We start from the raw sequence: 22,647 nt of genomic DNA on the forward strand, positions 1-22,647 counted from the left end.
AAATGGTAGCAATATATCTTGCAAAAAATATACAAATTTGGGCATCCTTAAGATAGCAGAATTCCAAAACTTCTTAACATGTGAGATGGCATTAGGTTTATATGTGTATGTATCAGTTCCTTTCGCATATAATGGATTTATTAAGGACGATAAGATAAACAAACCGCACCAGGTTAAGAATTCAAATGATCTAGACCTAATTCCAAATTAAAAATTGATATGATCTGAAATCCACTTCATGTAAAATAAAAAAACTCATCTTGCATTGCCCAATCAAATTTTATTTTATTTTTCAATTTTGCTAAACAAAATTTTCAATATCTCCTATAAAACTCGAACCAAACTCTTCCAAGTGATGACATGCAGTCATTGTTACTATATACATGGATGTTCGAGAACGAGAAAAAAACAATTTTGGTATGCATGCCACATATGGGATTTGTAGGGGTTCTTATAATGAGTGGTAAATAAATGGTATATCTTACAGTGAGTACTTCCTGTTTTATCTATAGGGTTTTAAATTTTGAATTGATACTTGGACAAAGTGGAAATGCCTTGCCAAACCACTGCCTGAAGCCTTGTACGCTCAATCCTGCAGTTTTCTATATACCAGCTAATGGGTGTGAACGGCAGAGTAAATAAAATCAAAAAACACTGACGGAACACCTTGTAGTATAGCTTCATAAAAATCCTATTATATTGTAAGAAATCTTGCACTAAAGTGCTCCTATTAGATGAAAATAAATAGATCTACATTAGATATACAATTGATAACATCTTGCCTCAACACAGACGACAACTTGCCTATAATAACAAAAGTTTAAAACAAAAGCTAACAATCATCTTCCTCTTATGCAGAACACCTGCTCTAGAAAGCAATCTCTAAAAACAAGTATACAAGCTATGATCACAAGGGTTTCCAAAAGAAGTGAGGCAAACCATAGAAGCAAAATATCTTTCTTAGAAATTCCTCAGCTACTCAAAAGACACAGAAATTTTAGTTTATCAGGATGAAATCAGTAAAACATTGAGCTAGGGTCAGGTATAGAGAAAATCAGCAAACGAAAATTCCCTACTCTAGTTTTGTTCAGCTGATTTGTTTTTTCAAATGTGAAAGCTTTGCATTTTATCAGTGATAACTCGAGCAAAAAATAGCTACCAGAACAGCTGAAAGATTCTGACCTGCAAAATTCAATTTCTTGTTATTTTTTGACAAATTTTCAGCAGAAATGACAATAAAAGATATCAGAAAAAATTGCAATAAATATATATGCTTCTATGGACAGCACCTGGCAATGGCTAAAATAATCTCAACCCTTCAGACAATTTTGAAGTATAGAGAAACCTTATGATAGCATTATTGAAGAACAATAATTATGCTCACCAATACAAGTCACCTGAATCCAAAACTATCACACTGCTAGCTCACGTAGCCATTTCTATTCACCAAGTTGAAAGCTGTCCACTATACGATATCTGTCTGCAGTTTATATCAATTTCAATAATATTTTCCAAAATTATTTCCAGACAATAGAAAATCCTAAACGAATTTCTAGGTGGACAAGTTTCAGATTACTAGCTCCATTTCCAGCTAGTTTTATTCTAAACTGCAATTTGGCTGCTCCATCAGAAAGAAGAGTCTTTTATAGACTGTAGACTTCTCACTGCTTTCAGTATGCTTTCTTCAAACAAAATTAAGTATAATATAACCTCGTATGGGATGAGTGAATAAGCACGTAATGGAAAATATTTGAAAGAATTTGGCAAAAAGAAATACAACAATGTTCCAACAGGGATGTTTTTCTCATTGTAAGAACTTTCAAAACTTTGTTCTTATATTTTCAAACCAATCACTATAATGTACTATCTAATAAATTAAGCCTTTTTGTTCATTATAGGCAATATATCCTGATAGTCTCATTCACTCTTTTTGTCACAACTGGCTAACCATTAAAAGTTTTCGACAACGATTCCAGATCTAAGAATATCATAAGCATCCCTTGGTCGTGACTTTTTCACACCAGCAGTGAAATAAACCTTGCTAGACCTTGGACCATCAGCCGAGACAGAGGTAACCTTGACCCAAATTACAACTTTCGTTTTCATTCCTTCAATTTCTGTAAGTTTTCCTTTCTCCAGGAAACCTGTCACTGCTGTTGCATATCTTATTATAGAATTATCTTTAAACCATACTTCACATATAGATGGAATAAAAACAGTGAGCTTTCCTGTCTCTTCATCAAATTCATAATTTGTAGCATCCTGTGGAAATAAACCTTTGGGAAGATCATACTCCTGTAAGAGATCAACTAATGGTTTTTGCATTTTTCCTACAAAACAATGCCACAAAGTTATAAACATCAATGTGCCCACAATAACAGAAAATAACTAATCTAAAAGATAGGGCATTTCTTCAGCCATTTCATAATTTGATAACAAAGTATTCCTTTTCTCTTGCAATTCATTTTCTGGTAAAATTTCCCATCAACTGAAGATGCATCATTAAACATAAATTTATTAAATCCTAAACATGAGATTCCAACAGCTCTAGAGTTTTTGGTATTGTAGCAACCTATTTGGACTCAATTTGATGACAAATTTGATGACAAATGTAATCATGGATTATGTAATATTACAACTTTGGCTTCATTGAAATCATAGCTGTTACATCCCAATTTTTGCCCTAATTTTTTTTAGTTAAAATATAGCCGTTGAACCAAAATAATTTTTCATGTTCAAGTGAAGTTAGTCGTTGTTTCATCATGGTAGTTATAGCCGTTGCTTTATTTATTCATGTTCATGTGAAATTGAAACAATTATCTTAAGACGTTGCATCGATCTAAAGTACTATATGAATTTAAGTCAGTTAAATTTAGCCGTTGTGTTCATATGAAATGAATATAGTTTTTAGCCGTTGTGTTCATGTGAAATGAATATAGTTTTTAGCCGTTGTGTTCATGTGAAATGAATATAGTTTTTAGCTGTTGTGTTCATGTGAAATGAAAATAGTTTTTAGCCGTTGTTCAATCAGTTAGTATTTATGATGAAATTCCTAATGATACTATTTAACAAATTATGAATTATGAATTGATGTTTTGGCGAGAATGATTGTTTTGAAGGTTGCAGGATAAAGACTCGAGAAGGAGGGGAAGCATATTATGAAACGAGGTCATCCGGAAATGGGATGATCATATAACCTAGTTATCAGGAATATCAACTTTGATCTAAAAGTCGCCATGGCAAGATTGTTAGAGCTTGACAACAAATTTCAAAGTGGAAAGTTACATGAGCTAAAAATAGAATAAAATTTTAAAATAAAATAAAATTCTTACCTCTATTTATTAAATAGTAATATTATTTAATATTATATCACTATCTTGATTAAAATCACAATTAAATATTTGCGAAGTGGCACTATTATATTAGTATCTATAATACAATAATGTCACCTTGTATTTACTTAATTAAAATCTAACCAAGATAATAATATAACATTAAATAATATTAATAAAACTTTTTCACCTTTGTTCCAACGATTCATTTTTCCAATCGATGGAATTCAAAACGCATATGAGTCTTGTAACGGCAAAAGCTGAAAAGCCATTCAATATCTTTTTATATGTTGCCTTTGTTGTTTTCGGACATCACCAACAAGATATCCGTCTGTTCATGGTTCCGCCATAGTCTCAGCACTTTACTATTCTGCAACCCGAGTTTGTTTATCAGAGAAAGACTATTCGCCTTGTATCCTGAGATATCCGTCTCAAACTCCTTCTGCACTCACGTTATCACTCTGTAAAATCCATTGACCAACCTACAATTACCATTATCACCTGCGATATCATCCTGTCTTGCCACAATATTATATTCTCTGAGCTTCCACGAAATCATTTTTGCATATTCTAATCTTTGGTTCCAGTGGATAACAGAAGAGGCCACTCAGCAAGATCCAGTAACCCATTTGCATAGCCAAGCCAAGTAAGGATGTGACAAATTGTTTTTATCTTCCAACTTTTACTCGCATTTTGTCCTTTTTGAGTCGGGTTGATTCAAATATAAGAGTTGCATGCATAGTATTGAGACTTGCTGTTACCATACGCCCAGATTATTTAAGAATGCCAACAGAACTTGTTTAAATGGTTGCTAATGAAGTAGTTGATGTTATGCCAACTATGGATGTAATAAAACTTTATGTTCTCATCTTATTCATTGTTTGATATTACTATTTACCTTCATTTAATTCAAAAATACTTTTGAATATAGACTAAACCTTTATCAAACCACGTATGTCTAAAATCTGTAGATTTTGTCATGAAATGTTCTGTTCTCAAATAAACAACTAGTGTTAATGATTAACTCTGAATACCAAGGAAATTCTGAGAATGTAGAGTCTTAATCTCATAAATAGGTTTAAGATGAAACGGTTCAAGCACCGAGAAGACACCGATCTAAAGATCTGTTGATGGTGTGAGGTGTAGATGAATCTGATAAAAGAAAAACAAGAATGATATCAGTAAATGATAATACACAAATTAATCTAATGCAAGTAGCTCATGTGATTCCACTTTGATAATTAGTTGTCAAGCTGAGTGGTGGAGATCGGGTTATAAAAACCCACCTCTGAAATCCCTGGCCAGGGTGATAAAAGGCGAAATTGCCACAACAAAACGATCGCGTTGTTGTCCTGAAGCTTCGGTTATTCAACCGAATAGCTGTTGGGACCTCAACCCACCTGAGTACTCCGATGACTGGATCAATGAACGTCCCAAGCCTGACCTCAAGGTAGGGAGGGTCGTTCTATTAATTTAGAACTTGTGGGGATAAGTAAAAAGGCCCGCGGTTGGGAGGTTAAGCCTACGATAATGCTTCTCCTCTCACCAAAGTCAGAGCTTGGTCAATTAATTGGAAAAGTCTGTCAAGTAAATCAGTACATATCTTTGTTTTAAGTTAGTGTTCTTTATTTTTCAACTGAAAATTTCTTTTCCTAGAAATAGATGTATCATAGAAATATAATATGGTTCTTTTTAGCATGTTAGATGCAACTTTTCATTTCAACAATTCAGATTACGGTTAAATATCAGCATTCAGATTTAATTTCCATATTAGATTAGATTTACTCTTTTAAATTAGATTAAATTTAAAATTCAGTAATTAGAATAGATTTAGTTTCAGTTTAACTTCAGTATTTAGTCTAGATTGAATTTTAGTTTCAGCTGATTTTTTTTTATAATGTAAAAATGAAGAAAGTTGTTGTAGAAAATCCCGATGTTACAATAGCCCATACTCATGTTACGATCCTTTACTCCCATTCATATCCATGTTTCTGGAAACTTCCCCGCCCACTTTGATATTGCATCCAAAGTGTCATGTTCAGGCAACAATTCATTGCAGAAATATATCTGATACATCCTAATATGCTAGGATGTATCTGGATACAACCCACAAATTACTAACACACCCTAAACTAAACATAAACAAGAGAAGAAGTTTCTTTCTGCACTACTTGATTTGCTATTACCTTTTCTGCTGGTTGACAAGCATGTGGGAGTGCTTTGCCATGTGGCTAAAGAGTGTTTTATCATCACTACATCACAGGTAATAGCTGGACAAGTACGTAGCAGCATCTTGTAGTATTTGGACCTGAATTTCATATTTTTGAGTCTTTAATGTGGAAGTACAGCTTCAAGTATTCACGATGAATACAAGTTGAAATTCCTACTTGATTAATAATTCTTAAAGTCTACTTTGAGTCATAATCTTATTATTATTCTTTATTTTTAATTCATACCTATAAATGTTTGATTCTCTACATGTCTCTTTGAAAGATTTCTGTAATTTCCCCTAATAGTAAAGGACTACACAGCTTTTCTCTGTTTGTCACTCCACAAAGCATTTATCTGAGCCAAATATACACTGAAGGTTGCTGAGACAAGTGTCTCTGGAGGTAAAAGTTGCCTCATGACCTTTAGGCTTTGGCCATATAGAGAATTGCAAACATGGAGAAATTCTAAAGCTCAAGACTTAACTGTCGATGATGATGGGAGAAGATGTGCCTTCTCAGATTTTCAGAGCCCTGTCATATCAATTATTCAATTTGTAGATGCACATAAGACCACCCGAGCTTATTATTATTTATGACAAAATAAACAGTAAACAAGACAGGTAACAATAATAAAAAAGAAAGATACTGAAGCCACATTATACAACAAAGTAAAGAAAATTCTCATGAAAAATGTACTATCCTCGGTAACATAAATTTGTAACGAAATTCAGAAATTGTCAACTCTAAAGTCCCTTGTTGGAATTATTTCTAGTTTAAAACCCGCACACATCATTAATCACTTGAAACTTATATTAGTATATTAAATATTAGTAATCCATAATAGAATTGAATTCCATAAATCCATCATAAATATCTACACATTAATATCATTTTGGGCAAGTATATTCCAATAGTCAATCACATATCATTAGAAATATCTTATAGACAGAAATCTCAAGGACAATTATTTTAGTATTGCAAGAGCATGGGCAATCTACCATCCATCCATCCTGAGGAGTTGTACTTAATAAGACTCTCAAGCCCAAGGGCACTTAATGCTGCCTAGCCTCTACAAGCCTGGTGGTACTATCCATCTTGGGGTGGCATACTTGGCAAGACTCTCAAGCCCAGGGCCACTTGACACCTTAGCCCAGAAGTATACTAAGAGTAAGATTGTTGGCAATGGGCCAGCATCCCTCGCAAGGTTTGCAACATGGCTTAACTGCCTCCTGTGGTTCTATAAGACTATTGGTTGTATCGGGCATTAACAAGTAGATCTTTTGGTGTAACGACAACCCTAACCTTTCTAACAATTGGTATCAGAGCTTGGTCACAAGTTTGAATCCTGCAAGCCATAGCAAGTGATGTTGGGAGGGGGATTTTGGCAATGGGCCAGCATCCCTAGCAGGGTTCGCAACATGGCTTAACCGCCTCATGTGGTTCTATAAGACTATTTGTTGTATCGGGCATTAACAGGTCGATCTTTTGGTGAAACGACAACCTTGGCCTTTCTAACAAAGATCCCCTCCATCCCTTAGTCCAACATGGAGGTTGTCCACTGTTGGCTATTTTTGCCCCCATTCAGCCCATCACAGATAAAAGTTCTAAGAGATCTTCAATTGTCTAGATTCTTCACAGCTGATTTAACATGACAAGTTTGCGGTTAACATTTCGTGTGGCCGAGTAGCTCAGTCTGTTCTTTTGCCAAGTTGGCTCGGTAGTGGCGAAGGGTTAACCTTCATGTTATCCCATGTTTTCATTGTTACCACGCATCACCATTCTAGTGAAACAGAGGTGTTTCTTCTTTCCTTCATGCTAGAAGACCTGTGTTGTTGCCACGTATCCCAAATTTTACGTTGGGTGCATCCTTTCAATGGTTAAGTGAGTTGGACCCACATGGCAGGGATAAACTTTTCATGTTATCCCTTCCTACACTCTATTGTGCTAATTTTTCATGGGGAGTTGTGCCATGTCAGATTTGTTGGGGCCTTTCTATGCTAGCAGGTGTTGTGGGCCCATGCCAATGTCATGCTTCACAAGGTAAATGGCATGCATCTTTTTAATGGCATGCATCTTTTTAATGATCAATGGCCATTTTCCTTTCCTATTTCACAAACAGATTTTTGCTTGTGAATTGGTGAAAGTCAACGGGTCAAATCTACAGGTGTATGTGGGTGGGTTAAACTTTATGTTACCCATTCTGATATTTTGACAGCGACTTGATTTGATTTGATGCGGCCACGACATGTTTTCAAGGCTGATTCTTTAATGCTGGACGACTTTTGGGGCCTTGTTTGCACAACATCAATGCATCTCCATGTCTCTTTAATGCTTGTAATGATCAAATCTTTTGAATTTTATCTTTCTACGGCCTAATGCATTCATTTTTTGGCTCTTTCTTGTTACTTCTAAGTTCAGACTGCTTAAAGATCAGATTTTATTCTGATATTCATTTCTTTTTTCTCTGCAACTTTAACTCCACTGTGGTTGGAGTTTGAACTTCAATGCTTCATCAAAGTTATGCCTGATCTATAACGGCAAGTTTGTAATTATTTTTGTTGGTTCTTCTCTATTTGCATTTTGCAATAGTAGTATGCTTTGTAAAATGTATTCCTTTGCCTTCCGATAATGAAGCTTCTCTACTTTTACCTCTTCTTGTCATTCATTAGTATGTGCATGTTTATTGCCTCACCTCGAATGTTTTCTTTTCCATTTTCTTAGATTTGTATGTTGTGTTTAATTTGTTGGTAGTTGTTGCATAGTGAAAATATCTTTCTTTTCAGCATTTGATCAATTCCAAACCTCCGTACACGTTCTTTGAAGGTAGAATAGAGTTAAGATCTATGTAATTGGGTGTTTCAATTACATCCCAAATTTTTTACCTAATTTTAAACTTGCTCATAATCGTTGGATTTAAAGGATTTTTCTTTCATGATCATGTGAAGTAGGTAGTTATTTATATATGTTGTATTAACTGTTAATGAAGATGGTCATTAACCATTAACTGTTATATGATGTTAGCAGTTGCTTGAATTGCAAGAGAAGATGGGGGGTGGTGGGGAAGCATTGCTAAATGAGATCATCGGAATGGGATACTTGCTTAGTCCAGTCAATATGATTGACAGGTATGACCTTAAACTTCTTTGGTAAGGACTTAACAACTTGAACACAGGATAAATCTATGAGACCTGCATGAGCTATTAAAATAAATTAATTTGAAAAACATAAAATAGTTGAGTTAAAATATAAAATGTACCTCAAAGGATTTAAAATGATCTTTGACCATATTATTAAAATATATATGTGTACATACATATAGATATAAAAATGAAGTGGCACCGTTAAATTATTTTCTTATAATATAACGATGCCACCTCACTAATATATTTACATATACATATATAAATATAAATTATAATAATATTCAAATTATAATAATATTCGAATTATAACCTTCCAACTCTTTTTCCATTTTTATTCTTTCCTTGTTTATAACTGATTAAACACTTGGCATAATAAATTGACAAATATTCTTATGTTACGGAAGCCAAGAAGTCACGACTTATTCCTTCTAATTTGGCAGATATCTTTTCCAAACACCCGACTACCCTACTTTGCTACATTTTCCAGTATTCGTTTCCACCTCCCCATAACACCTGTTCTCATATTTTTCTTGTGCCGATTTTTCTGCTTATACCAATCTGCACTTTTCTGCCCATGATTTCATACCATTCAGACATTCTGCTAGAGATTCGTGAGTACTATTCGATGGAAGCCGTGTTAGATATTGCAAGTAAGGTGTGGCGAAATAGCTGGGTGCTAGCAAGACAATACTTTCGACTTGTCCAGGTTATGTGAAACAACCGAACACAATTCTTCCAATTTGAATTCCTTGTTTAGAAACATTGAATTTCATAGCATCAAGTTTAGTATTCGATTTTACAGATTGAACTTCTTTTAAGTTTAGTTTTGTTGCGTGACAAGTGAAAGCCAAGTAACCGTAGTATGGATTCCTAAATCATCATACCAATAGAGAATAGAATTAAACAATAAATTCTGCAATCTTTATTTTACTCAAATCATAGATTGTTTAACCAACGGAAGTTAAAATACAGTGAAATTATTTTTGCAAGTCATTAATCAAGAATGTGAAATGCTGGAAGCAACCATTTGCCATAAATCAATAGAATAGAGCGGGATGCTCTAAAATTCTTAACACCTAAGACTTACCGACTGTTTAGCCACAGAAAAGGTGAAGGGTGAGGTGAAATCTTGCAAGGATAAAGAGAGTGAAATCAGATTTGATACTTTAAATCAAAATAAATAAATCTTACTTAATAGCGCATGCTCGTCCCTAATAATGTACCATGTTGTCAAGTCAAGCGGTGGTGATCGGGTCATTGAACCCATCAGAAATCCTTGGCCAAAGTAGTTTAAAGGCGTGTCTACCATCTATTGATCACTTGATGTCTGTAGTGCCAGTTATGTAGACGTATCTGTTTCATAACTGTGCGGACATTCTAAACACTAGGATGCTCAGGTGGCTGGACTAAGAACATCCCAAGCCCGATCTCGAGGTAGGGAGGGCCTTTCTAATTCAATAGATTGTGTGGGGATAAGTATGGTCCGAGGTTGGGAGATTAAGCCTATGTCAATGCTTCTCTTACCAAAAGCCGAGGCTTGCACAACTAGCTAAAGACCCTCTGGAAGATACTTGTATGTTCTTTTCTTCTTTTATTGATAAACATTTACTTACTTTGTATGTGCAAAGGATAGTTATTTCAGATGATCATGAATATAGTTATTTTCAATTAAGCGTTAATCAATTTATTTTTAGAAGATCATGAATATAGTTATTTCTAGTTAATCATTAATCTAGTTATTTCAGATGATCATGAATACAATTATTTTCAGTTAATCGTTAATCAAGTTATTTTCAAAAGATCATGAATAAAATTATTTCCAGTTAATCGTTAATCTAGTTATTTCAGATGATCATGAAAACAGTTATTTCCAGTTAATTGTTAATCTAGTTATTTCAGATGATCATGAATACAGTTATTTCCAATTAATCATTAAAATAGTTATTTCGGATGAAAAGAGAATTCAGTTATCTATTTAATGAATGTTGGAAAATCTTTACATAGATTGCCTTTGTTTTTGTTATGAAAAACCATTTGTTACAGTTTCATTGATGTGTAGTGCATTCATAGGTAGAGTTGTCACCATAGTTTCAATCTGGTGCATCATCCCCCTTTCCCTTTAGCATTTTAATTTCATGCAATCTCTCTCTCTCTTTTCCCTCAAAGTTTAGTTTAGGTGTGTATTGATTGTAAGGAAGCCAGCCTTCTCCGAAGATTCGACCTCAAAGTGCAAGTCCCACACTTGGAGATTGTTTCCATGTTAGACAAGGTCGCCCGGGGATAACACGTCGGATAGGGGTACAGACTTTTGTGTCAACATCCACCTTGTTCAAGTCTAGGGTAATTTAACATCCTCCAGCCCATAAATATAGCTTCAATCATCTTAGAGTGCATACTCGATGGGACCTTATGTCCACAGGCACTCAGTGCTCCTTGGTCTACAGGCATAACATTCATCTTAGGGTGGCATGCTTGGGTCTCATGAACTCAGATGGTTGACTATCCTTCCTATTTGCAAGATATTAATACAAGTTCAAAACATATTGTTAAAGAAAAATCTTCCATGATAAGGGCTAAGAAATACCTCTTAGTTTTTGAAATCACCTACTAGGAGAAATAAAGAAATTCAGATTGGAGCTGAAGACAATTTAATGAATTTATGAATATGCTGGTCCAATATTGATGACTTCCTTGGATAATAATTAATATCTAATAATGATAAATTCTCTTGTAAGTGACAATAATAGATAAATATTTTTTCTGCTTTTGTCTGTTTTATCTTGAAAATATTTCCTTTTTCTATTTCCTAATTTCACTTCATGCCTCCTCCAACTAATTCTTCCTTTTTTAATACCTTCCAAGGTGGGAAGGGTCATACGCTCATAAGCTTTACCTTTAAAAAGATATAACATTTCCAAATCGTTGCTGAAATATTAACTTCTTTATTTTGTCATGATCGGTCCTTCCTTTTGCCCTAGTAACCCTTTACTACACAATGCAATGCCTAGGTTTAGTTATTAATACTGCTGCAATTGGTTTGTTGAAGTCTCCATCCTAGGGAGCAAGAAAATCACCAATCTACACTTCGTCAATTTCTCATTTTGTTCCTGACTCTCCTTCAATAGTATTACTCACTTTCTAAGGTTAGTTGTTTGTAGTATCAATAGTATGGTCACTTGAACTACCACTACTTACAATAGCACTCATATTTCATGTTTACCAAGGATGCATTCTCGGTAAGTATCTTTAAAGGAGGACCACATAGCTATTGGAATTAGTATATAATGACTTGGCAAAACAATTACTAAAACCACCTTTCAGCAGAGCTCGATATGTCTCAAAATTTGTTGATGACTTTTCTAGATACACATTGGTTTCTTTTCTTATAAATAATTGAGGTCTTTGAGTATTTTCAAACCTATTGATTTGCAGCAAATAGTTCTATATAGTCCTCAAAAAAATAGTGTCGTGGAATCCAAGAATAAATCCTTGAAAGAGATGGTGAATTGTATGATAAACTCCAAATTATTGGTGCCTCAGTACATGGCAAAAGCCACTAACCATGCATGTTACATCCAACTCTAAGTTTCTCATCAAGTTGTGAAGGGGGCACTCCTTTGAAAACTTAATGGTTAGAAATACACAATGAAGTATTTTCAAGCGTTTGACTCTCTTGCATAGGCCCGCATACCAACAAACAAATAAAAGGCTATGGATTTTCTTATGAAGATAAGAGGAATCACAGAATATCAAAGGCTACAAGCTGCTCCATCCCACCAATCATGAGATGTTCACTAACAGGAGTGTTCATTTCAAGGAGAACCCTTCCAATCTTCTCGTACTAATTCTCCATCCATCATCACAGTCGAGACATTGCATCATAATGATAGTTTTTTAGAGAATCTTAATCCTCTCAGTCTTGATTGGGAGTTTTTTCTCCTCTACTTCAGATGGCGACCATGATTGTGTGAATGCACATTTCTCTCAGTCATCTTTCAGATGTCGATGATCTTCCTCCATGCTCTCCAACCTCAAGGCCTCTTTGGGCTTGTCCAACATTGTAGTTGATAGGCTAGGTTGCATGGGTACACATACCCATGAACCCGTACACGTACCCCAAGTACTGGGTACTCAGTGGACAGCATCATAGCTAAGGACCTTGATTAAGATTTCTGATTTTTGTTTTGTTTTTTGTTTGTGTATCAGCTTGTTGTTTATCAAGCTTAATTCAATATGTAATCAGCTTAAAACTTTAAAACAATACTGATTAACAATAAACTTTATCACTGTTCAAGTCAGAAGTTTATCATTTGCAATTTCTCATTGTCATATGATTTTGTGATCTTCTTGTTCATGTTTAAAGTTTGTCTTCTCTGCTATGCATCTAAACATTTATCATATATTATTATTACAAACATATAGCTAATCTTAAACTGAAAGCAATACATTACATTTGCAAACTTTATCACTGTTCTTATTTTGAAAAACCATTGTCATTACTCATAATTTCAGATTTTCCATAAATATAAGATTATAATTAAATTGCCAATAGTGGCATGTTGTGATGGTTAAGTTGTTGAGTTGTTATCCTTGCCATCAAGGTTCAAATCTAATGGGGATGAGGTCCCCGTTTGTGGCCTCATTGGTTCATAGCTCCAGGTCAAAGCATTTACCCCTTCTAAAAAAAAGATTATAATTAAATAAAAAGTTTGACATACCCAAGTACCCCCATCCCCTATTTTACAAAATAGCCATACCCATACCCATACCTGTACCTGTAGCCTAAGTACCCCTGTCCGTGCAACCTTGTTGATAGGTGATTGGGTTGGTGATCTTTTAGATACTTGAAGAAAAAGGTCACAGCTTCAGCATGCTCCACATCTCTTGATTTCCTTATCCATAGTCCTTTTGGGAAGCTTCTACGATCCCCTAGTAGAATGCTACTGTGCAGAAAGAGTTCAGTCCCTAGGAGAGGAACCATACACGGTATCCAGTTGCCGTTTCTAAGAGAATGAAACTTGCTTGATGCAAGAGGATATATCAAACAAAATTTGCAGCAAGCATAAAGCTCATTTGGTCACAAAAGGGTTCTCCCAGGATTGACTACTACAAGACTTTGTTGACAGTTGCCAAAATGAACCCCATTCAACATGTCCTTGCTATAGCCACAGCCTACTGTTGGGCAGTCCATCAAATGTATGTGAAGAGTGTTTTTCTTCACAGAGGACTTCAGAAGGAAAGTTATACACATGAGCACATGCATGCACACAAAGTAACACCTTGAGATTTCAACTCGATATTTGCAGGTAAGAATATTTAAACTAATATAGTTATCTAGAATGTCAAGCCCTCCTAGTTTTCTACAGGCAAAGAAGCCCAGACAAGCATCTGGCAGATGCCTAGTAACAGTTGAATTTCAATTTCCTGCATTTATTTATATTGACACTGTAAATTTGCTTGAGGAGACACTCATGCTCACATTTCTTACCATATGGGTGTCTATAATAAAATAATGTACAATTCAAATTAAAGCACCTTTCTTATCTAGTAAATTAGTAGCCAATTTTCATTATTCAATCGCTAAGGCACATACATGACAACTTCATTTAGGAGTTAAATCAATTAATTGCAAGTGTTTTATGTTGAAAATTGCATCAAAGTTAAATGTCAAAAGAGAATAGATTTAGGATGCTTGGTGCACATAAGAACTAAGCGGAAGAGGTAAAAGGAACCTTTCAGTTTGTTGATCAGCCATTTGGTTCCTCCTTCAACACTGCTTGAAACAGACTGCAGTAACACAAATAAAAAGTTAAAAACATTAAATGGTTAGGAGATCTATAACAAGATCAGAAGATTAGAAAATAAAATATATAGAAGCAAGCATGTCCCAGTTCATGCCCTCCACCATGATCATAAATTTCTTTTGTTAAATATAATTGTTCAGCTAGACGGATTGTTTACTGGTATTGGCATTCCAGAGTTTTGGATATGATCATCAGGGAAACTAATTAACAGACCACATGCTATACAAAGCAATGGAATACTTCCTTACAGTTTTGGTTAACATGGCAGTCAATTGAAAACAAAATTGAAGCAAAGATAATAAAAATTTTGCATGAACAACAAGGAGAATAAACTGTTTGAGCAGTAGTCAGAAGATGCTCACCTTAAGTGCTGTTGGTGAAAACATTACCTCAAGAGCCCACAGGTATGGCATGCATTATAGACTGTAAAGGCCAGCAAAGTGGCATGCTTTTTCAGTCGGATTTATTAAGATCAGTTTACTTTAAGGCTCCAGTATTTTTCTACTTTTGTATATTTATATCTCTGGTTCTCTGTTAGTCATGGTTCAGTTGGACTAGTAAAACCAGTTCACCTTTAAGCCGCCAATATTTTTATACTTCTGTGATTGCTTCTTCCCATAACACATCCAAGTTCCACTGATTTGATGAGTTGTATATGGATCACATACAATATTATTACTGTACGAGCTGAAAGGCTCCACCCTCACAAAACCAAAGAGAACTAAATGAAATTCATTTATCTACTGCTGTAAAACTGCAGAGAAATTAAGTATCATATGAAGATGGATGGTTCGTATTCTTTAATGAAAGCCATCTTCACTGAAAAATAGGTTGTGATTTTGGCAGATACATACCAAACGTTTGTCGGAATGTATTCAACCCTCCTAAATGTATACTCGTGCAACACCAGAACAAGATTTTGAGAATGGCACAAGTGGGCCCACACAACCATGCTCAAACAGTAATCAAACTGACATGGATTAAGAATTTAAACTACTTAATTCTTATGAAGGGTAGGCAGCCCCTGGAAAACAGATGGCAGAAGCATATCTCTTAATTATTTAAAATACCTTAAATTTTCATCTGTATTCCTAACTGTTCCTCAATTGGGCTCACAATGAGATAATAATCAGAGCTGAAAACCAAAATCTTTCTCACTCAGAACTAATGTGTTTATGCAAAATGGAAACAGAATTCCTACATTATATCTTTTTATTATGCCCAATGGCAGATGAACCATGGAACTTAATAAAAAAATCTCTTCACAAGCTGACACAGTTCAAGGGACAGTTCACAATCGGCTAATCATTCATCATGGACCAGTGACATTTGCATCTTTCCTTTGGCCATTTCCTGCTCTGATTGAATTAATAAAAATCACTGAAATCTTCAATAAATTCAATTCGATTCAGAAAGGCTGTTTTTTCTTTCTTTGATGAGGCCTCTAAGGGAAACCCAGGCTATCACATAGCAAGCACCTTCATTCTGTCACATCCCTTCATGGAAGGCACGTATTTAGTTAATTTTGAGGATTATTGATTAATGTAGTTTTATTTTTTTCATTATGAGAATTATTGACCAGTGAGGTTATTTTGCCTAGCTATTGAATTATTGATTAAATGATTGTTTTGTGGAAATGAATATGTAGGGATGAATAATGTCATACACTGACATCTTGATGATAATCTATATTATTTTATTAGCTTAAAAATGTAGTTAAGAAATAAATGTGAGCTTGGTTAATTTCTTCTTATGTCAATGAAGCAGGAGATCACCCTCGCAAAGAGATGGAGAGTATCAACAGAGAGAGAAGGTGCAGATGCATAGTGAACTGTAGGAATTGCCATACCAGCAGGAACCCATAGCTCAGTATCTTTCTCATCAAGTCAATGGGTTAGGGTTAGCCTTAGTCTCCTTTGGTCTTATGGTTGGTTCGGTTCATTTCATTATCCTTGTTCAAATTAAAAGAATTAATTCTTGTTTAAAGAATGATCTTCATGATCTCACTGTCTCAACCAAATAGAACAACCTTCATAAACACACACACACACACACACACATATATGTGTGTGTGTGCGTACGTGTGTGTTGTATGCCAAACATATGTTTCTATAGACAAATGATAAGGACTGCATACAAACATGCATACATAGTCGTAAATTAGTAAACAAGTATATGATGAATTTAGACATCTGAATACATGGACATAAATGTTGACACTAACATAATCAGGCACACATTAGATCCATACATATAAGTATATGTATATACTTATAAATATATATAATATTTGGAGAAATATATTTATCATCATATTGTCATACGTTGATAATTGTTGACAAGTCTTTCTCCCCTCCTTGGTTGGTGAAGGTAACTCCTACTTGCCACGGGGTGACAAGGAGTTACACTCCTTACCACTGCTCTTGCTATTAGATTTTCACAGAAATGCTACTAAGTTGGAGTTGGAATTAACAAAGAAATATCCTTTGAGCTGCTGGTTATCAGCAAGGTCTTTGGGGCATTTCCATTTGTTCTAACAGAAAACTTCCACTGAGAATTGAGTCTTCCTCAAATCACAAACTGAATCAAGCAAGTACATCATCATAATTTATTTCCATGATGAAATATCAATATCGTGTATGTTGTGAATCGATTATAGCACTCAAGTCATCTTTTTGATTGTATGGATTTACCTATTTGCAGTGCATCCAATTTATGACGATTGTCATGATCACTTATTGTAAGAAACATAAATTTTGTGCATTCGAGTGCAGTATTACTACTCATATTGAACGAACCACATTCTCATCATCATCAATCTTGTAGGATGATCACAAATGTCAAGCACTTGAACTGCCATTATCATTATGTTGAAAGAATACAATCTCAGTGCAATTAACATTTCTGCTCATACTTTGGGTTAAATCGAATGTTCATATACAAGTAGAGTTAAATTACTTATTAGTTATTTCGATCATGGAAGCCTCCATTATGCAATAGTAACGAAATGAGTCATTAAGTTGTTTCTCAAAAAGATATCCATGAGAAGAACCATTACTGTTATCTTCACTATTTGTACATGCTGAAAAATCTGACATCCACAGTAGTGAATGTTGTCTGGCATAGATAGCCATTTTCAACATGCACATTGATTGATTAAGATTACTGATTTAATCGAACCTTGAACGGATATAAAGCAGAGGAAATAACTTATATACTGATTTATGAAAGAGGTCTAACCTTAATATGAGGAGTGAATCATGCAATTCTATTGTTATTGACTGAATCAAAGAAGAGTAAAAAATCAGCTTCTTCCATGAATCTACAATTTAACGGTAAATCTGAATTACTAAGAATAATAAATTAGAAAGTGATAACTGGAACAAATCAAAGTAGTTTAATTGTCCAAAGCCTATAGTTATTTTGCAAACCTGGGTACACCCTAAATAGGAATTGAAGTAATGAAACTTTGGGAAGGGTGAATAACCTAACTGATAACATGTGATCGGAAATTATCAAAGGAATGCTTGTCCACCTGCAAGGTCTTTGAAGTTTACTGAACCTTATGGGAAGAGGCTGAGTAGGGACATTAAAAATGTAAGCATTTTTCCTTGGTCAGAGTGACAATGTATATGCCATTTTGGATAGCAACTTTATTCAAGGTTGGGAAAGACCAAAAGCATTGTTGGGCTCTTATACAAGTTTGGTGGGGACATTGACAGCATGAAGTACAGTGCTTGCAAATGGAAACCTTGGCCAAGGTAGTGTTATGCAATGATTTAGTAACTGTCAGTCACTTGAACCAATGGGGCACTCATTCTCGAAGGCAAAGAAGTCTATAGGTTGTGACAACCTGATACAGTTGTGGACTCTAAACACCAAATCTCAGATAGCAAGAAATAATGGATCCCATTTCTGCACCTCTTGTATAGAGCTGAACCATTTCCGAAAGGAAATTGTGGGGGAGACCGAGAGATCAATGGTTGGAACTCGGGAGGTAAAACTTCTGATGATGCTATTCAGAAGCATTTGCCAAAAAACAAAACAAGAACACACACTTCCATCTTATCAGGTTATATGATTTGTGCATTGTTAGTTAATTTAGTTATTGAATTCTTTCTTTGGCTTAAGCAATAATTAAATTGTTAGTTAACTCATTTTGAAGTAAAGGTAGTAAGATGAATATAATGTAGTATCTTATCAGGTTATATGATTTGTGCATTGTTAGTTAAATTAGTTATTAAATTCTTTCTTTGGCTTAAACAATACTTGAATTGTTAGTTAATTTATTTTCATGTAAAGGTGGTGAGATGAATATATTGTAGTATCTTTTACTTACGGTTAGTTAAATGAACTTTACACTTATCGTGTTCATGTGAAAAGGAAAGTTATTCTTTTCTGTACTATGGGTTACAGTAAACAAATTATTTCCTATGAATTGTTTGTTATTTTTTATTATTCTTTGGTAATCAGTTGTAGCTTGTTACACATTTCCAATCACAGGACTAACAGTGTCTTTTATTGATGTCATTTTTTTACCTTATTTTCATACACCACAAAAACCAGTGAACCTTTTTTTCTAGATGAACAGAAACTGGTGAACCTTATCAGAACAAGTTCTTCATGCATTATTTTCCAATGATTTCATTAAAAAAGTTACATTTTTAGTCTGTAAGCTACAGTCTAGTGGATATGCTGTAAAAGAGAAGTAGCCACTTGCATCTTCAGATTTAATGGTATCAGCTTTTCATTAAGAAATAGTTAATTAGAACAATGTCAATTGATAAAAACAGTCAATAGGAATCAAAAGTACAGCAGAAAGTAATAGCATGCAGGGAATGTGTAAGGTATTTGACAGTAACAATACTAAAAAATAAATTAAAAAATCTAGATTTTGAGCTGCAAAGCACAAAATCTTAAGAAAGATGAGTAGGTAATCCTATATGGTGTGAGGAGCCAGCTATCAAAGCACACTTATGGTAATCTAATATAACAACATGCAAGACCTAATAAGAGATAGAAGCTGACTTTCTGAACCAATAGCATGGATAGAAAGTCAATGATAGGACTAAGATAACAGAAGAAGTAATGATCAACAAGACCAAAGGATTGGCCAAGCCCACACAATTCGCTAGGCCCACAACATTGAACAATAAAATAAAATAAAATAAAATTACATAATGGATCGCAAGATCAGCCCTTAACTAGTGCCATGAAGGATATGGGCTAGTTGCACACATTGCACAGTATGAAATGAATGGTGGTATAGTCCAACATATCGTGAAAAGGGAGATTGAACGTCAAATGAAAATATAAATATCTATCACAAATTTACAGATTCGTGCAAGATTGATTTGATAAGAGTATATGCAAATATCTCTTATTGTGCCTGTTGTATTTCGTTTACAAAATACAATAGGATGTCTGTCAGCATGTAGACTCTAGAAGTCTTGACTTACCCTTCACATTACTAGTTGTAGATCTATATATATACACCTTGAAAAACTAGAGAAACCTGGACTGAAATTAATGAAGTTCTGGAAAATAAATATTCCTACAAAACTTTTTAACAAAATTTATGAAATGTTAAAAGTGACAGAATTGCGAAGCAAACTTTTTACTAAAAACAAGCAATAAAAGTCAATTCTGATTACAACCAATAAAGACAACAGACAAGTCGCAGGGTTAAACCACTCCCAAATGTGAACTGCCAATCTTCAGTCAATTCTGAAATCTCAAATCAACAATTCGATTTCAAATAATCTTGTTCAACTCTTATTTCAACTCTTCTTGTCAAATGTATTGGGCTCATCATACAACATGTTAATTGTAACATATTTAGTATATTGTGTTCTAAGAGTTCTATAGAGATTCCTACCCAATATATCTGTCTTTGATCCATGATCTCTTGCCTGTTTGTGGACTTTTTTGTCAATCATGCAATATTGCACCAAACTATCACATGGTACCCAAGCCTAGTGTCTAAGACCTGGTGTTTTGGTCCTTTGCAACCATCTGATGCAAAGAGGAGTTGACTAGCAGCACAGGGGTGTTTGGCTTTACAAGGGAATTGAATTTCTAGAACAAAGATCCTGAGTCAGCATATTTGGTGGATCAGAGCATCATTCTAAAAATAAATTGCAGATTCTGCAAGATATGCAAGCAACGAGGCATTGTTTTAAGGGGAAATTTATTTATTTTATCTCCTGGTGGAAGGATTTGTCCATATAGGAGAATTGAGTATTTCCGAGGTAATCCCCAGCTAGAGGCATAATTTTTCAGATCTAATCACATTTCAATTCCTCATTAAAAAATAGTCAGGGGCCCATTTTTGGGTACTGAGACGCAATTTAATTTAAGACTTCCAGATCCTTAAAAAAATTGAAGCGAGCTAGGAAACTTTAAAGAGCCGGTGATATTTGCATCTGCATGCATAGAGTGTAGTGGAGGACCTAGATAAACAAATGATTATGCATTTGTCAATAAAGGAGCTGCAAATTAGGTGAAATGATAGGTCATAGTACGTAGCTGCATGTTTTGCAGCAATAGGGACTACGGATCAGTCAGCAGAGTTGGTCCAGCACATGGCTGCTTGCAAGGATCTCTCCCATAAAAGCCAAACTCACAAATAGAGTATCGGCCAGACCTCTCCCATATAATCCCCCGTCATACGATGATTGCAAGTGTAAGTTTAAAGTTTAAACAGGCAACTCGGAGCCCTTCAAAACATTTTTAAAAATCCCATATCAAACATCATAACAATCAGCTGCTAAGACATATATCATGTCAATTTCAGAAAGCAGAAACAGTAACTCATCGAAATTTCAGAGAAATCGGATGACAAAATACTCTCTGATCTAGCAAAGATTAAGCTTGTACAGCTAATTGAGAAACAGCGAATATCAGTGACAGCTCTGTTTTCGACGACCCAAAAATTTAAATAATATACCGCAATACAGTTAGCTATAAGTATAACTCAAAAGATGAGACCAAATGCAAGTGCCGAGCAAATTTCTCGGAAGAGATAAAGAGATAATCTGCATCCTATCATCTTATTGGAAGGTAAAAGCCCGGCCATGGCTCAAAGAGGGTAATTTATACTAAAGAGATAATTTCACGGAGAAATGACACTGAGAAACCCTGGGATTCATTATATATGGCCTGAATTTGGATATTCTGACCTAAATCAAAGATTTAAGGCATCGAATTCAGATATCGTAAATGAGAAGCGGGGCTATAAATCACAAAATTTAAATGAATGTACACAAATTTGCATCATTATCACTGAAATTAAAAGCTAGAGAAGTGAGAATTACATTGACATCGTCTCCCAAAGAAGAAATCTCTTTGTTCGCGCGTTGCGAAATCCAGTAACCACCCAATTTCGCCATTATTTGATCCATTCTTTAAGATCCCTCGATTCTTGATCCAAAAGTATAACTCTGTGCTCACGGCCGACCCAGAATTTTTAAAGAACTATATCTTCTTGTCTTCACGAATACGCAGACAAGGAAGTTGTCAATGCTGCGTACCAGACGCAGTTCCTTCCTTGGATTTGTTTCGACTTTGTCCTCGCCTTAATGCTATCTTTCGGAAGATTTTTTAATTATCAATTATTCCATATATAACTGCTTTGAATGTTTTAATTATATGATGTTTTATGGGATTATGCGAAGCATTAGATTGCTTAAGAGCAGTTACTCAAAACTTTCACTAGTGCGTGTTTTTAGAGGGGTGTCTTTTACACGAAACATGTTAAGTTAGCTTTGCGTTTTCGTATGGAATAATTTTATTTTATACTTAGTTATTTATAAAATAATAATTTTGGTTTGTGGGTAATAATAAAGCTTTAAAGAAATTGTTATTTGCTAAAGGGTAGAAATGTGGTTATTTCAAGGTGTCGTTTACTTAAAGATGTTGTAATAATTGTATACTTAAATTTTTGAGCTCTGCATTTGTCCTACTGATTTGTAATTTCTGGCTGATTTTTTCAATTAAAGTAAAAGGTCAATAGATAAGCTTTGCAGTTTATCAAATGTAAAATTTTAGTGAAAGAGGAATCAAAAATGAAAATCACTAAATGCGGATTGGATATGAAAGTAGAGCAGACTACAAGGATGCGAAAGTAGGGTATTCGATGAATTCTCCAAAACCTAGA

At 34.6% G+C, this 22,647-nt stretch overlaps 1 protein-coding gene across 1 annotated transcript; it reads right to left on the reverse strand.

Moving 5' to 3' along the window:
* Nucleotides 1-1,774: 1,774 nt before the first annotated feature.
* LOC149549491 (uncharacterized protein At5g01610-like) lies at nucleotides 1,775-22,086 on the reverse strand. Its single transcript, XM_089792866.1, has 3 exons — nucleotides 21,806-22,086; nucleotides 14,418-14,472; nucleotides 1,775-2,330 (listed from the first exon to the last, which is right to left on the reverse strand). Exons 1-3 carry the CDS (start codon nucleotides 21,890-21,892, stop codon nucleotides 1,951-1,953), a joined length of 522 nt encoding a protein of 173 aa, XP_089648992.1. The 5' UTR covers nucleotides 21,893-22,086; the 3' UTR covers nucleotides 1,775-1,950.
* Nucleotides 22,087-22,647: the final 561 nt, after the last annotated feature.

The sequence above is a fragment of the Cupressus sempervirens genome, chromosome 7, assembly GCF_028749045.1.
Source record: "Cupressus sempervirens isolate cs-2001-9-10 chromosome 7, ASM2874904v1, whole genome shotgun sequence".
NCBI classification, from domain to species: Eukaryota; Viridiplantae; Streptophyta; class Pinopsida; order Cupressales; family Cupressaceae; genus Cupressus; species Cupressus sempervirens.